This window comes from Orcinus orca, chromosome 3 (genome assembly GCF_937001465.1).
Source record: "Orcinus orca chromosome 3, mOrcOrc1.1, whole genome shotgun sequence".
Taxonomy (NCBI): domain Eukaryota; kingdom Metazoa; phylum Chordata; class Mammalia; order Artiodactyla; family Delphinidae; genus Orcinus; species Orcinus orca.
Window position 1 is genome coordinate 13,754,099 of NC_064561.1, and position 15,466 is coordinate 13,769,564.

Below are 15,466 nucleotides of genomic sequence, written 5' to 3' on the forward strand. Positions count from 1 at the left end.
GTGTGCATAGAGAGAGAACTCTGGCGGCTCTTCCTCTTCTTATTAGGACATTGGTCCTATTGAATTAGGGCTCCACACTCATGATCTTATTTAACCCTAATTACTTCCTTAAAGGCCCTGTCTCCAAATATAGTCATGTTGGGGGATTAGGCCTTCAGCATATGATTTTTGGGGAGCACAGTTCATAACAGCCTCCTGCTAGCATTACTTCGACACTTGGTGAATGCCTTGAATGTACACAAAGCGTCTTATTTCATCTTTATGAGGATGCTATAAAGTAGCTACTGATACACACCTCCATTCTTAGCTGCCTCTCCCCTGCCTGTGTTTTCTTTTTCTTTTTTTTTGGCCGCGCTGTGCGGCTTACAGGATCTTAGTTCCCCAACCAGGGATTGAACCCCAGCCCTCGGCAGTAAAAGCGTGGAGTCCCAACCACTGGACCACCAGGGAATTCCCTCCCCTGCCTATGTTTTAATATTTGTTGAAATGAAGACACCTATTACAATTGACAGCTAAAGAAATCTGCTTGCCCCAGGCTTTTTTTTTCTTTCTCATCCAAAAGTGGGTGTTAAGTATATGGTACAGAATGTTTATGATGGCATTTTAGCATTGCGGAATGATTACATCATCCTTATTTTACCAATGAGAAGCTCAGAGCTCTCATGTGATTTGCCTAGGGTCACAAGCCTACTAAGTGACAGTGTCAGACATTGAATCCATATTGAAGGCTGTCCCATCCTCCTTGGCCCTTTCTGGTTAGCTGTCCATCACCTGGCTCTCCCCTTTCATGAAATTCAACTCCCCACCTGGGTCCTTAAGCTCAGGTCTGGCTTGATCAGGCTCTGTGTTTGGTGCAGGCTGTTAAATGCCCAGGCAGGCTAGTTAGGGGTATTCTGTCCTGTTTTCATAACTTCATTCTTCCCATCTGGACCATGAGTCTGAAATGTATTGAGCTCCTCTGAGGGGCCCAGGTGCTAGACTCCTGAGGGTAAATCAATACATTTGTGTGTGATTATTGGGTCCTGATACCTCACGTTCATATCTGTGGTACCACGTGGGAGCCTGCGTGGTATCCAGGGCAACTCCCTGCTTCTCACCTTTCACTCCTTTCCCAGATTAATACTGGGAATTATTATTTTGCTTAAAGATTTCTTTATTATTTATTTATTTATATATTGTTTTGGCTGCGTCAGGTCTTAGTTGTGGCAGTCGGGATCTTCGTTGAGGCACGCGGGATTTTTCACTGCGGTGCGCAGGCTGTTTTTTTTGGTGCGTGGGTTTCTCTCTAGTTGTGGCATGTGGATTTTTCCCTTCTCTAGTTGTAGTGCTCAGGCTCCAGGGCACGTGGGCTCTGTAGTTGCGGCGTGTGGGCTCTGTAGTTTGTGGCAGGTGGGCTCTAGTTGAGGCGTGAGAGCTCAGTAGTTGTGGCGTGCGGACTTAGTTTCTCCAAGACGTGTGGGATCTTAGTTCCCCAACCAGGGATCGAACCCGTGTCCCCTGCATTGTAAGGCGGATTCTTCACCACTGGATCACCAGGGAAATCCCAATACTGGGAATTATTATTATTGCAGGATCCCCCAGTCCCACATTTCTTTAACCAGTGATTTGGAATTTCCAGAGTACAAGTTTTGCATTTCTTCTGTTGAATTTAATTTTAAAGTTTTTTGTTCTTTTTGATACTGTTGTCAATAGAATTGTTCTCTTAATTTCATTTTTGGTATGTTCCTATCTAGTGTATAGACAGGTGTGTGCTGACAGGTGTTATGCTCTGTGTCTCTTCCGTTTTTTAAAATTAAAAAAAAAATTTATTTATTTTATTTTTAATTTTTCGGCCGCACTGCACGGCATGTGGGATCTTAGTACCCTGACCAGGGATCAAACCCGCGTCCCCTGCATTGGAAGTGCGGAGTCTTAACCACCGGACCGCCAGGGAAGTCCCCTCTGTGTCTCTTCCTTGATCACTTCCGTGGGTTCCCAGACCCTCTCCCCTTCTAACCCGGATTAAAATCCCAGTTCTTCCTCTTATGAGTTCTCTGAGCTCCAGTACATCAATTTTCCATTTCCTTATCTGTAAAAGAAGCAGGATGTTAATGGTTTCTTGGGGCCGTATGTGCATCTCCATGAGAGAAGCCTGTGGGAATGCCCAGACTGTCCCTCTGACTGTGTCTCCCAAACCCTTGTGAGAACCTGGGTCCTTGTGCCTCCAGGTAGAGGAGCCTGGTGTGGGAGCTGAGGATGCCGTGGATTGCCGCCAGTGGACTCAACACCACCTGGTTGCCGCCGACATCCGCGTGGCACCAGCCATGGCATTGACGCCACCACAGGGCGATGCAGATGCTGATGGCATGGATGTCAACGTGCGTGGTCCAGGTCAGGCATCCCTCCCTCCAGGATGCCCTTTATCCATCCTACTCGTGAGAGGTTGCATCTGGGTCTGTTTCTGGGGAAAGCTGGGTGTGTCTGGGTGTCCGTCTGTGGGGGTGTGTGTTAATCAGGACTTTCGGTTGTAACTTTTAATAGCCCAACTCAAGCTAACTTAAGTAAAACAAGGGATTTACCGGCTCTTGTAAATGGAAGCTTCAGGCACATTTGGATCCAGGACTCAACACCTCTTGGCTCCACAGCCCAAGTAGGCTTTTTCCTGCAGGCACTGATAGCTACAGGTGGGACAGGCCTTACAAAATCTTTTTCCCATATGTACCAGGAAAAGTCCCAGGATGAGTTCTGATTGGATGGACATACCAATTCCTGAACCAATCAGTGTGGCCTGGGGCCTGGAATATGCAGATTGACAGGCCTGAGCTCTATTCCTGTCCTTGAAGGAAGGATTTGGCTTTATCTAGGGCTTGAGGACGGAGAATGGGATGCAAGTAGCCTCCTAAGGGAAACGAGCAAATGCTCATGAAGCGTGTAGCAGACTGTGTTATCTAGATCCTCTTGGATTTGTCTTTGCCGCATTTTGGGATATGCCTTCCCCAGCTCTGTTTTGCTTTTGCTCCCAATGACCAGGACCTATGGCTCTCTTTTGAAGCCCTTCGGGCTACCGGGGCCTGAGGTGCTTGGTATTTTATGTCCCTGGGGGCAGCTCCTGACCAGTGGTTGCAGGAGTATGAAAGGCTCAGCTCCTTTGACTCAAGCTGGATTACAACTCTGGGGTACAGCTCAGCTTCCACAGTCCCCCTTTGGGATCAGGCTGAAATAACTCTCCAGGCATTTGCCCAAGGTTGCACACTTGTTTGACTGCCTCCCTCCTTCGTTCTGTGTCCCCTACTACCTAGGAGCCCTTCTGGGACAAATCACATGCCCATGAATCCTCATCCTGGGTTGGCTTCTGGGGCACCTGACACAGGTGTGTGTGTGTGATGGGAGGATTTGCCATTCCCTCTTGTGTTTCCACATGTCCCACTTCCTCCTAATGCAGTGCCCTCAATCGTATTCCCCAGAAAGGCCCTGTACCCACCTCCCTTGTGACACACTCCTGGTCCCTGCAGATGGCTTCACCCCGCTAATGCTGGCCTCCTTCTGCGGGGGGGCCCTGGAAGCAATCCCAGCTGATGAGGACGAGGCAGAAGACACATCAGCCAGCATCATCTCAGACCTTATCTGCCAGGGGGCACAGCTTGGGGCTCGGACCGACCGCACGGGTGAGACGGCCCTGCACCTGGCTGCCCGCTATGCCCGGGCTGATGCGGCCAAGCGGCTGCTGGATGCGGGGGCAGACACCAATGCCCAGGACCACTCAGGCCGCACCCCCCTGCACACAGCCGTCACTGCTGATGCCCAGGGCGTTTTCCAGGTGAGATGGGCTCGCCTCTTTGGACTTCAGAGCTGGGACAGGCATCAGACCGACTTGGGTTCAAGCCCTGGTTCTGCCTTTCAGAGCTCATCTTTCTCATTTGTAAGATGGGGATATATGGGAGTACAGTTTCTGGCAAGAAGCTATTCCCTGAACCTCATCAGTTCCATGGGGTGTATTGGTTGGGGTCCTCAGAGGGCTTAGAGGTGCTTCTCGTCCCTCTGTTCTTGCCATGACTCCTCCTGCTGTGCCCCATCTGCCTTAGATTCTCATCCGGAACCGCTCCACAGACCTGGATGCCCGCATGGCAGACGGCTCCACAGCGCTGATCCTGGCGGCCCGCCTGGCAGTGGAGGGCATGGTGGAAGAGCTCATCGCCAGCCATGCTGATGTCAATGCTGTGGATGAACTCGGTAGGCTGTGGGGGGTAGTGGTGGGTGGGGGCTGAGAGGGTGTCATCTGGGCCCTGACTGTTGGTGTGAACTCACACCCACACTGACACCCAGTCAATGGACCTACACTCATGCATTAAAAAAAAAAAATGGCGCCCATTAGCCCATACTGTGTGGCAGTGGTTCAGGAAAAGGTGCCCTTCCCAAGACCCTTCCCTTCCATCTGCTTTGTTAGAAGAACTTACTCTGGTGCCATCTGCTGGACAACTGGTGTAATAAATTTGCAAATCAGCCAGATCTATAGGTGAGGGCCGCTCCGCCCCTGGAGGTGGCTTGCTTGCACAACAGTGACCTGCCCTTGGACTCTTAGAAACATCCTTTGGAGCAGGTGTTCTCAATCTCAGCAACATTGACATGTGGGGTTGGATCATTCTTTGTGGTGGGGGCCGTCCTGTGTAGTGAAGGATGTTTTCTAAAATTTATTTATTAAAAAATTTTTTTGGGGGCTTCCCTGATGGCGTAGTGGTTGAGAGTCCGCCTGCCAATGCAGGGGACACGGGTTCGTGCCCCAGTCTGGGAGGATCCCACATGCCGCGGAGCGGCTGGGCCCGTGAGCCATGGCCGCTGGGCCTGCGCGTCCGGAGCCTGTGCTCCGCAACGGGAGAGGCCACAACAGTGAGAGGCCCGCGTAATGCAAAAAAAAAAAAAAAAAAATTTTTTTTTATTTTGAAATTTTTATTGGAGGATAGTCGATTTACAATGTTGTGTTAGTTTCAGGTGTACAGCAAACTGAATCAGTTATACATATACGTATATCCACTCTGTTTTAGATTCTTTCCCATCTAGGCCATTACAGAGCATTGAGTAGAGTTCCCTGTGCTCTACAGGAGGTCCTTATTAGTTATCTATTTTATGTACGATAGTATGTATGTGTCAATCCCAATCTCCTAACTTAACCCTCCCCCCTTGTCCCCCTGGTAACCATAAGTTTGTTTTCTACATCTGTGGCTCTATTTCTGTTTTGTATATAAGTTCATTTGTACCATTTTTTAAGATCCCACCTATAAGCGACATCATATGATATTTGTCTTTCTCTGCCTGACTTACTTCACTCGGTGTGACAATCTCTAGGTCCATCCATGTTGCTACAGATGGCATTATTTCGTTCTTTTTTTTGTGGCTGAGTAATATTCCACTGTATATATAGACCACATCTTCTTTATCCAGTGTAGGATGTTCAGTAGCATCCCTGGCTTCCACCCACTGATGCCAATAGCACCCCACCTCTCAGTTGTGACAACCAAAAATATCTCCAGACATTGCCAAATGCCCCTTAGAGGAAAATCACCCCTGGTTGGGAAATACGGCTTTAGAAGAGCACTGTCCAATAGAACTTACTGTGATGATGGAAATATTCTTGTCTGTTCTGTTCAATATGGTAGCCACTGGCATGTGCTGTCAAGCACTTGAAATGTGGCTGGAGTGAGCAAAGAACTAAATGTTTTATTTCATTTAATGTTTTAACCTTTGTTTTGCCTACTTAAAAAAACCCCAGCTGTACTGACATATAATTCAGATGCCATGCAATTCATCCATTTCAAATATAAAATCCAATCATTTTTAGTATAACCACATAGTTGTACAAATATCATCATAATAAAATTTAAAACGTTTTCATCACCTGAAAAAGAAGCTCTCACCTCTTAGCCATCACCCTTCAATCCCCCTCATCTTCCCGGCCCTTAGGCAACCGCTAATGTACTTTCTCTCTGTATGGATTGGTTATTTCATATAAATGGAATCATACAATATGTGGTCTCTTTTGACTGGCTTCTTTCACTTAGCACGATGTTTTTGAGGTTTACAAATGTTGTAGCGTGTATCCGTATTATTTCTTTTTTGTTTTTTAATGAATAAATAATATTCTGTTATATGGATATACCACATTTTGTTTATCCGTTCATCCACCGATGGACATTTGGGTTGTCTCTGATTTTTGGCTGTTATGAATAATGCTGCTATGGACAGTCCTGTATCATTTTTTGTGTGGACATATGTTTTCATTTCTCTTGGGTATATCCGTAGGAGCAGAATTGCTGGGTCACATGGTAACTCTGTTTAACCTTTTAAGGAACTGCCAGACTGTTTTCCACAGTGGCTGCCCTGTTCTACATTCCTACCAACAGTGTATGAAGGTTCCAGTATTTCCACATCCTCACCAACACTTGCTATTATCTGTCTTTTTGTTCTAGTCTTCCTAGTGGATGTGATTTAGTATCTCATTGTGGTTTGATTTGCATTTCCCTGATGGCTGATGATGTTGAGCATCTCTTCACATGCTTATTGTCCATTTGTGTATCTTCTTTGGAGAAATGTCTATTCAGATTCTTTGCCCATTTTTAAATTGGGTTACTCGTCTTTTTATTATTGAGTTGTAGAAGTTCTTCATATAGTCTAGGTATGTCTCTTATCAAACATAGGGTAGGTTTAATATATTTGTAGGTTTTCTTTTTACTTTCTAGATGGTGTCCTTACAAGCACAAAAGTTTTCATCTTGATGATGTCCAATTTATCTATTTTTGTCGTTTTTGTTATTGTTGCTTGTGTTTTGGGTGTCATATCTAAGAATCTTTTACCTAATTCAAGGTCATGAAGATTTACTCCTATGTTTTTTTCTAAATGTTTTATAGTTTAAGCTTTTACATTTAAGTCTTTGACTCATTTTGAATTATTTTTTTGTATATGGTGTGCAGTAGGGGTCCAACTTTATTGTTTTGCACGTGGAGATAACAGTTGTACCAGCACCATTTGTTGAGAAAGCTATCCTTTCCCCGTTAAATGGTCTTGGTACCAATTTAATTTAACTTATTTTACTGTTTTTTTCCTTTTGGCTGCCCTGTGCAGCATGTGGGATCTGTTTCCCGACCAGGGACTGAACCCAGGCCACAGCAGTGAAAGCCCGGAATCCTAACCACTAGACCACCAGGGAACTCCATTTTTTTTTTTTTTTTTGTAATTTTAATTTACATAAATGAAAGAACCGCATGTGACTGGTGGCTATTGCACTGGACAGCACAGCTCTAGGTACCACTGAGTGAGGTCCACGTAGTACCCCCCGTATACGGAGAGTTACATCTACAGGTGTGCACGCACATGGACCCAAACACAGTTACTCAGATACTCGTGGCAGGCCTACCCTCCCCCCATCCCAGGCCATATTCTAGACATTTTCTGTCCCCCTGCTGTTGGGGGGGCCAGCAAATGAGCCTGGTCCTGACCCTGACCTTCCCTCACTTCCCCCCCCAGGAAAATCAGCCTTACACTGGGCTGCAGCTGTCAACAACGTCGAGGCCACCTTGGCCCTGCTCAAAAATGGAGCTAACAAAGACATGCAAGATAGCAAGGTGAGCCCCAGCCCTTGGCCCACCTGGGAGTCAGCCCCGGCACAGCTTCCACAGGTGGCAGAGAGCAGGTTGGGGTAGGCTAGTGGGGGCATTCACCCTGCCTGCAGCCAGCTTTCAGGTGTGGGATTTGGGCCCAAGGGGTTTCAATAGTGGATCAGAGGAGGAAGTGTATAGCAGTTGCTGGGTGACCTTGGGCAAGTTGCTTAACTCTTTTGAACCTCTGTTCTCATCCTCGAAATGGGGAAGCAACGGTAGCCACCTCATTGCGTCTTTCGAGGATTCAGTGAGCTAAAGCTTTTAGAAAGTGCCTTAGCACATCCTCAATAAAAGGTAGATGTTATGATTGTTGTTTAAAAACCCTTGCAAGGTGGTATTAGTCTCATTTTACAGATGAAAGAGTGAGGCTCAAAGGGGTGCGGGGTTGGATTCCATCCTTATTTAAAATTTCCAAAATTATATTCATTATGGATTCTTTTTGCATTAATCTTAATTTAAAAATTTTTCATTAAAATATCATTTATTTTGATGCCCCCTTAAATTTTATGTCTAAGGCGAGTGCTTCACTCTCCTCACCCCGGTCCTGGCTTTTGCGGCCTGAAGCTTAGTGGGTGCTGGATGAATGTGGCTTAAAGGAAAGAACTTGCCCAATTTTCCCCAGCAGAGCTGAGATTCCGACCGAATCTGGCTGGAGAGTATGAACTCTTAGATCTCAGGTTCCCCCAGAGAGAGGAGGCCTCTGTGATGTTAGCCAGCAGTTAATCCTGACTCTTGTGACCCTGACATCTTGTGGGTTCTGGGCCGCCACAGGAGGAGACTCCGCTGTTCCTGGCCGCCAGGGAGGGCAGCTTTGAGGCTGCCAAGCTGCTGCTGGACCACTTTGCCAACCGTGAGATCACAGACCACCTGGACAGGCTGCCCCGGGATGTGGCCCAGGAGCGGCTGCACCAGGACATCGTGCGCTTGCTAGACCAGCCCAGTGGGCCCCGTAGCCCCCCTGGCCCCCACGGCCTGGGGCCCTTGCTCTGTCCGCCCGGGGCCTTCCTCCCAGGCCTCAAGGTGGCACAGTCCGGGGGCAAGAAGAGCCGGAGGCCTCCTGGGAAGGCGGGGCTGGGGCCTCAGGGCACCCGGGGGCGGGGCAAGAAGCTGACCCTGGCCTGCCCGGGGCCCTTGGCCGAGAGCTCTGTCACGCTCTCGCCGGTGGACTCGCTGGACTCCCCACGGCCCTTTGGTGGCCCCCCCGCGTCCCCTGGCGGCTTCCCCCTCGAGGGGCCCTACGCGGCTGCCGCGGCCACAGCCGTGTCTCTGGCACAGCTCGGTGGCGCAGGCCGGGCAGGTCTCGGGCGCCAGCCCCCCGGGGGCTGTGTGCTCAGCCTGGGCCTGCTGAACCCCGTGGCCGTCCCCCTCGACTGGGCCCGGCTGCCCCCACCTGCCCCCCCAGGTCCCTCTTTCCTGCTGCCGCTGGCCCCGGGACCCCAGCTGCTGAACCCCGGGAACCCCGTGTCCCCCCAGGAGCGGCCCCCACCGTACCTGGCAGCCCCAGGACATGGCGATGAGTTCCCCGCGGCCGGGGCCCACAGCAGCCCCCCAAAGGCCCGCTTCCTGCGGGTCCCCAGCGAGCACCCTTACCTGACCCCATCCCCAGAGTCCCCCGAGCACTGGGCCAGCCCCTCACCTCCCTCACTCTCGGACTGGTCCGACTCCACGCCCAGCCCGGCCACTGCCACCGGGGCCACGGCCGCTGGGACACTGTCTGCCCAGCCGCTCCCCCTGTCGGTCCCTGGCCCTCTTGCTCAGTCCCAGACCCAGCTAGGGTCCCAGCCTGAAGTCACCCCCAAGAGGCAAGTGTTGGCCTGAGGGCTGCACAGTTCCTAGATTTGGGGAGGCTGTAGAGACACCCCATCCTGCTTCCTCTCTGTCTCCCCTTTTAGTCATTTCATTCTCTCTAATCTCTTCTCCTGCACCCCACCCTCCTTGCAGCGTGACCAAGACAGGTCACAAGCCTAGGGCTTCAGTCTTCCTTTATTTATAAGGGGTGCAGGCTGACCCCCACCCTTTGGGTCTTGTGGTGAGTCTGGGACATGCTCCTGCCTCTCCCCTCTTCCTGGGGCCACCGCCCCTCCAATTCTCTCCTGCTTTCTTGCCTCCTCTGGCCTCTCTCACTCATGTTCTGACACAGGTGGATTATTATTATTATTTTTTTTTACATTTTGTATAGAAACAAATTCATTTAAACAAACATTATTATTATTATTTTTTACAAAATATATATATGGAGACGCTCCCTGCCCCCTGCAAACCCCCCAGTGCCCCCGTGGGGCTGAGTCTGTGGGCCCATTCGGCCAAGCTGGATTCTGTGTACCAAGTACACAGGCATGACCGGGATCCTGTGTACCAAGTACACGACCCTGGTGTGTACCAAGTAGGCACCCTTGGGCGAACCCTCTGGGGCTAGGGGTCGGGTGAGACTTGGGAGCCTTCTCCCCACCCCACCTCCCTCACTTCACTGCATTCCAGATGCAACTTATTCTATAGCTTTGCTGGGGGAAGTGCCCTTCTGGCCTGGAGAGCCTGTCCCCAAGCCCCCCCTCACAGAGTGTGGGCCGCCTCCCTTTGGGAACTGGGGGGTGGGGTGGCCGGTGGGAATATGAGGACCAGGGGAGACATGTGCATTTTACTTTGTTTCCCTGTAAATATGGGCCTGCAGGGAGGAAAGGAGCTGCCTGCGTGGTACCTCCTCCTGGTACTCCCCTGGCCCAGCCCCAGGGCAGAATAGAAGTATTTGTAGGCTATTTTTGTAATATAGCTTCTGGTCACAGTCCTTGTGTAGCTAAATTCCCAGGCCTTGCATTGTACAGCCCCCTTTCCCCTCACCACCTAATAAAGGAATAGTTAGCACTCAATGTCATTGTCTGTGTCTAGGTAAGTTTCGGGGGCGGGGGGTGGTAGTGTGGGGTTTCTGTCTCTTCAGCGCTAACTTTTGAGACAGGCTGGGACCTGGGACCCTTTGCTGCAGTGCTTGCACCTGGACGAACATCTACTGGAGCAACAAAAGACAAAGGAACTATAAGGGACTAAAAATAACTGTGGGCATGTGCAGTTGGGGCAAATTATGGCCAACAAGATACCAAAAGACCAAAAAAAAAACCCAACTGCCACTTCTGAAGAGCTGGGAGCAAAAGCAGGGTGTCGGGAGCAAAAGCAGGGTACTGCGCATGCCCCCTGCGCAGACCACCACCAAAGGGGTGGGCAGACCACCAAAGCCACCCTTCTGGCTCCACCCTTGGACCCGCCCTCACCCCATACCTCCACCCTTGGGGAGCAAGCAAGCACGGGAATCTATTCGTTCTCGCTCCCCCCTGCTGCAGCAGGGGTCCCAATAAAGCCTTGCCTGAATTTCTTGTCTGGCCTCTGATCAATTTCTATTGACTAAGGAGGCCAAGAGCCGTGGTTGGTAAAAAGCTGGGCTCTCATCTTGGGGTCAAGCCATTCGGCTTGCTTGCCGGCCACTTTTGCTTCCTCTTTTGATGTATGATTCCACTGATTGGACTAGGGGTGGCCACCTGACTTAAATTGAACCGGACTCCCTTGCTTGAGACTGTTTTTAAAATGGGGATGCTAAGAAAGCTATCAGTTGGTGGAGCTTCTGCGGCCAAGGCAGATGGAGAAATATTGATGGCCAGTTTGGGGTGGTGGGTACTGATGATAAAACAGCAGAAGACTGGAGCTATGCAGGGAGAATCAGAGATGAGCGTTCAAATGGCTCCAGAGTGTTGGAGGGAGTACCTCATTTCCAAATGGAGTATCAATTCCAGTTAATTGAGCATTTATTCCACTGACATCGATAGGTATTTATTAACCGCCTTCTAAGTGCCTAATGCTGGTTCTGCATGGATCTCGCCTCTACTTCATGCTCCCTTGGGGTTTGGAGACAATGCTGCACTGTATAATAAATACTCCTTTATGTGTACCAGCTTGAATGAGTTTCTATGTCTTGCAAATAATTGTGCCCCAAGACAAGGTTGTGTTTACACTGAGGTCCTCCAGGAAAGGAGGAATTTAATGTTCACTGGTTCACCCCATCAGTTGGACTGCTCTTGGTTGCAAGCGACACAAAAAAATCTACCCAGCTGGCTTAAACAAACAAAAACCAATTTATAAATTCATATAACTAAAAAAGACCAGCTTCAGGGGATATTTGAGCTAGTGTCTCAAATGAGGTCAACAAGGGCTGAGTTCCTCATCTCTACAGATTTTTCTCTGGGCAGCAGTTTCGTTCTCAGGCTGCATGTGGTACTCAACCCAACTTCTCTTCCCACTCCCACAGCTTCAGCCCTCCTTCTGTATTAGCAAAATAGGTGCAAGGATCATAGACCATCTTGCACATTCCAGAGAACTGAGAAGCTTCTAGTCTTGGGGTTGATTTTGTATTGACTTCAAATGGGTCGCATGTTTATCCTCTAACCTAGTGTTCCTCAACGTTGGTACTGTTGACATTGGGGGCCAGATCATTCTTTGCTCTGGAAGGCTGTCCTGTGCATTGTAGGATGTTTAACAGCATCCAGCACCCCCTCCTCCAGTGTGACAACCAAAAATATTTCCAGATATTGCCAGTTGCCAAGCAATGAAAAATTGCTTTTGAGCACTACTGCTCTAACCAATCACTATGGCAATGGGTTATAGAATGTGCTGATTTCTTAAAGCAATGAGTTTCTGCTCTGGAACTGGGGCGTGGGGTAAATGTCAGGTTTGCAGAAGCAGGAATTCTGTGGAAACAACTAATAAATATTCACTCCACCTCCTCTCTTTTGGCCAAGTCTTTGGAGATGGAACAATCTCTTTTTAAAAAAAAATTTATTGAAATATAATTGACTTACAATGTTGTGTTAGTTTCAATAAAGTGATTCAGTTATTTTATATACATATGTATACATATATATTCTTTTTTTTATATTCTCTTTCATTATAGGTTATTACAAGATATTGAGTATAATAAGTCCCTGTGCTATACAGTAGGTCCTTGTTCATTATCTATTTTATTTATTTTATTTTTATTTTTAATTTTTTTTGGCCGTGCCATGCGGCTTGCGGGATCTTAGTTTCCCGACCGGGGATTGAACCCACACCCTCGGCAGTGAGAGTGGCGCGTCCTAACCACCGGCCACCAGAGAATTCCCTCTATTTATATATAGTAGTGAGTGTGTATATTTAATCCCAAACTCCTGGGACAGTCTCTTTTATCGTCTCAAGTTCATTTTATGTTCATTCATTTATCCTCTATATGCTTATTGGGCACTTACTGCATGCCAAATCCTGGACAAACTGTTGGGAGTAGAATGGTGAATTATATGAGCTCACTCCTTGCTCTTATGGAATTTCAGGCTAGTTAGGGGATGTATAGGGGTGCCCCCCTTGTCCCTTTGGATCTTACCATTGCAGTACATGCTTGATAGCATCTGACTGCAAACACCAGAACTTCTCTTGTGTGGGCCAGGAACAACCCTCAAAAATGAGGGATGGGGGCTTCCCTGGTGGTCCAGTGGTTAAGACTCCGTGCTTCCACTGCAGGGGGCACTGGTTCAATCCCTGGTCGGGGAACTAAGATCCCGCATGCTGTGCAGCGTGGCCAAAAAAAAAAAAAAAAAAAAATGAGGGATGGATGGGAGTTGGTGGATAAATACCCCAGCTCCCTCACCCCTCTGTGGGGGCAATTCTGAGGTGTGTTCCACAGACTCTCAGCGGGTGTCCGTCAGGATTGAGCCCCAGTTGCCCATGGTAGCAACTTACTCTTCCTCATGGGAACTTTCTGGAATATTCCTTTTTGGAATGATCCTATTGGATATTTCTGGAATGATCTCTCAGATAAGTTCTTTGCACTTGAATCCTTGGCCCAAGAGAAGTTCATCTTAGCTGCGTGCATGAGTAGACTCTTGGAGGAAAACCGGAGATATTTGTTGGGGGTGCAAGCAAGTTTGGAGATCCTTCTTCCTGAGTGCTACACAAAAGAGGAGAAAGTCGTTCTTCCCACCCACTTTGTCCACTTTATCCTGCGACCCTGGCTCTATGGAAGCAGGGCGTTGGAGATGTGTGTCTCACGGGGTGAACCCACTTTCATACCTGGTGGAGCCAACTTTTTTGTAAGCACATGTGAGACTCTTCCACTCTGGAGGCTCCCTGGAATGGTTGGGGGAGGGGTGTCAGGTGGGGGAACAGGAAGCCTGCATCAGTGGTTGAGAAAAATGTACTAGTGGGATTCAGATTCATGTGCATGTGACTTCATTGACCCACAAGATTTGGGGACATTTGGATTCACATCCTAGGTGACTTCTTTTTTTTTTTTTTTTGCGGTACGCGGGCCTCTCACTGTTTTGGCCTCTCCTGTTGCGGAGCACAGGCTCCAGACGCGCAGGCTCAGCGGCCATGGCTCACGGGCCCAGCCGCTCCGCGGCATGTGGGATCTTCCCAGACCGGGACACGAACCCGTGTCCCCTGCATCGGCAGGCGGACTCTCAAACACTGCACCACCAGGGAAGCCCCTAGGTGACTTCTTGACCAAGAAGACAATGATAATACAGCTGTGTGTCTGCTGTTTGCCCCTCCAGATATATCCTCACACTTCTCCACTCTGCTCTGTGCACTGGGAGGATGACCTGAGTGGAGAGCATCAGTGGACTCAAGCATCCTCTTGCTTCCACTTGGGTTTGACCAGTGAGAGGCACAGGTGGGAGATTAGAGGGTAGAATGTATTTATTTCCCTGGTTCCCTGCCTGCAGGGTGGCTTTGGTGCTCTCCATCCAGCTGCCCTCTGTTAATCTGAATAATTGTTCCCTCTCCTTGGCCCTTCTGGCCTAGGGGGTAAAGGCTCTCCACCATTGCAAGTCCCAATGTACTGCAGTATGACTCGTCTACACCCTGCCCAAGCTTCATCTATCTGTTATCTATCTATCTATCTGTCTATCTATCTATCTATCTATCTTCCTACCTATCATCTATCAATTAGCTATGTATCTATCTGTATATCTATGTATCCAACTATCTTTTAGCTATCTATCATCTATCAATTATCTATGTATCTATCATCTATCAGTTATCTATCTATCTATCTATGTATATATCTATCTATCTTTTAGCTATCCATCATCTAACAATTATCTGTGTATCTGTGTATCTACATATGTATCTATGTATCTATCTATCTATCTTTTAGCTATCTACCATCTATCAATTATCTATGTATGTATGTATGTATCTATCATCTATCAGTTATCCATGTATCTATGTATCTGTGTATCTATCTATCTATCATCTATCATCTTTTAGCTGTCATATATCAATTTATCTATCTATCATCTTTTAGCTATCTATCTATTTGTTCATTTTTGTTCAGCTTTATGAGGAATAACTCACATATAATAAAGTGAACCCACTTTAAGTGTAAAGTTTGATGGGTCTTGACAAGTGCACACAGTCATATAACCACTACACAATCATGTTTCATCATTCCCCTTTGTAGTCAGTCCCCTTCTGCACCTCTGGCTCTGGCAGTTGTGGATCTGCTGTCTGTCACTGTAACTACAGTCTTTCCTTTTCTAGAGTTTCATATAAATGGAATTGTGCAGCGTGTAGGCTCTTGAGTCAGGCTTTTTCTGTTTTTTAAGTTAGCATTGTGCTTTTGAGATTGACTCACATTATTAGGCATATCAATCATTTTGTTAAATTAATTAATTATTGGCTGCATTGGATCTTCGTTGTTGCGCATGGGCTTTTCTCTAGTTGTGGCGAGTGGGGGCTACTCTTCGTTGTGGTGCGCGGACTTCTCATTGTGGTGGCTTCTCTTTTTATGGAGCTCTAGGTACACGGGCTTCAGTAGTTGTGGC

At 48.1% G+C, this 15,466-nt stretch overlaps 1 protein-coding gene across 5 annotated transcripts in view; it reads left to right on the forward strand.

The window, feature by feature from the left end:
* Window positions 1–10,492, forward strand: part of NOTCH3 (notch receptor 3) — a 34,142-nt gene extending 23,650 nt beyond the window's left edge. For 4 of the 5 annotated variants that reach the window (XM_033401588.2, XM_033401590.2, XM_012535868.3 and 1 more), the window contains 5 exons: window positions 2,208–2,370; window positions 3,444–3,796; window positions 4,062–4,209; window positions 7,495–7,592; window positions 8,400–10,492. In XM_033401588.2, the coding sequence (XP_033257479.1) occupies window positions 2,208–2,370; window positions 3,444–3,796; window positions 4,062–4,209; window positions 7,495–7,592; window positions 8,400–9,446 (1,809 nt within the window). In that variant the 3' untranslated portion in view covers window positions 9,447–10,492. The remainder of the gene's footprint in view (window positions 1–2,207; window positions 2,371–3,443; window positions 3,797–4,061; window positions 4,210–7,494; window positions 7,593–8,399) is intronic. The other variant, XM_004277628.3, reaches the window with a different exon arrangement.
* Window positions 10,493–15,466: the final 4,974 nt, after the last annotated feature.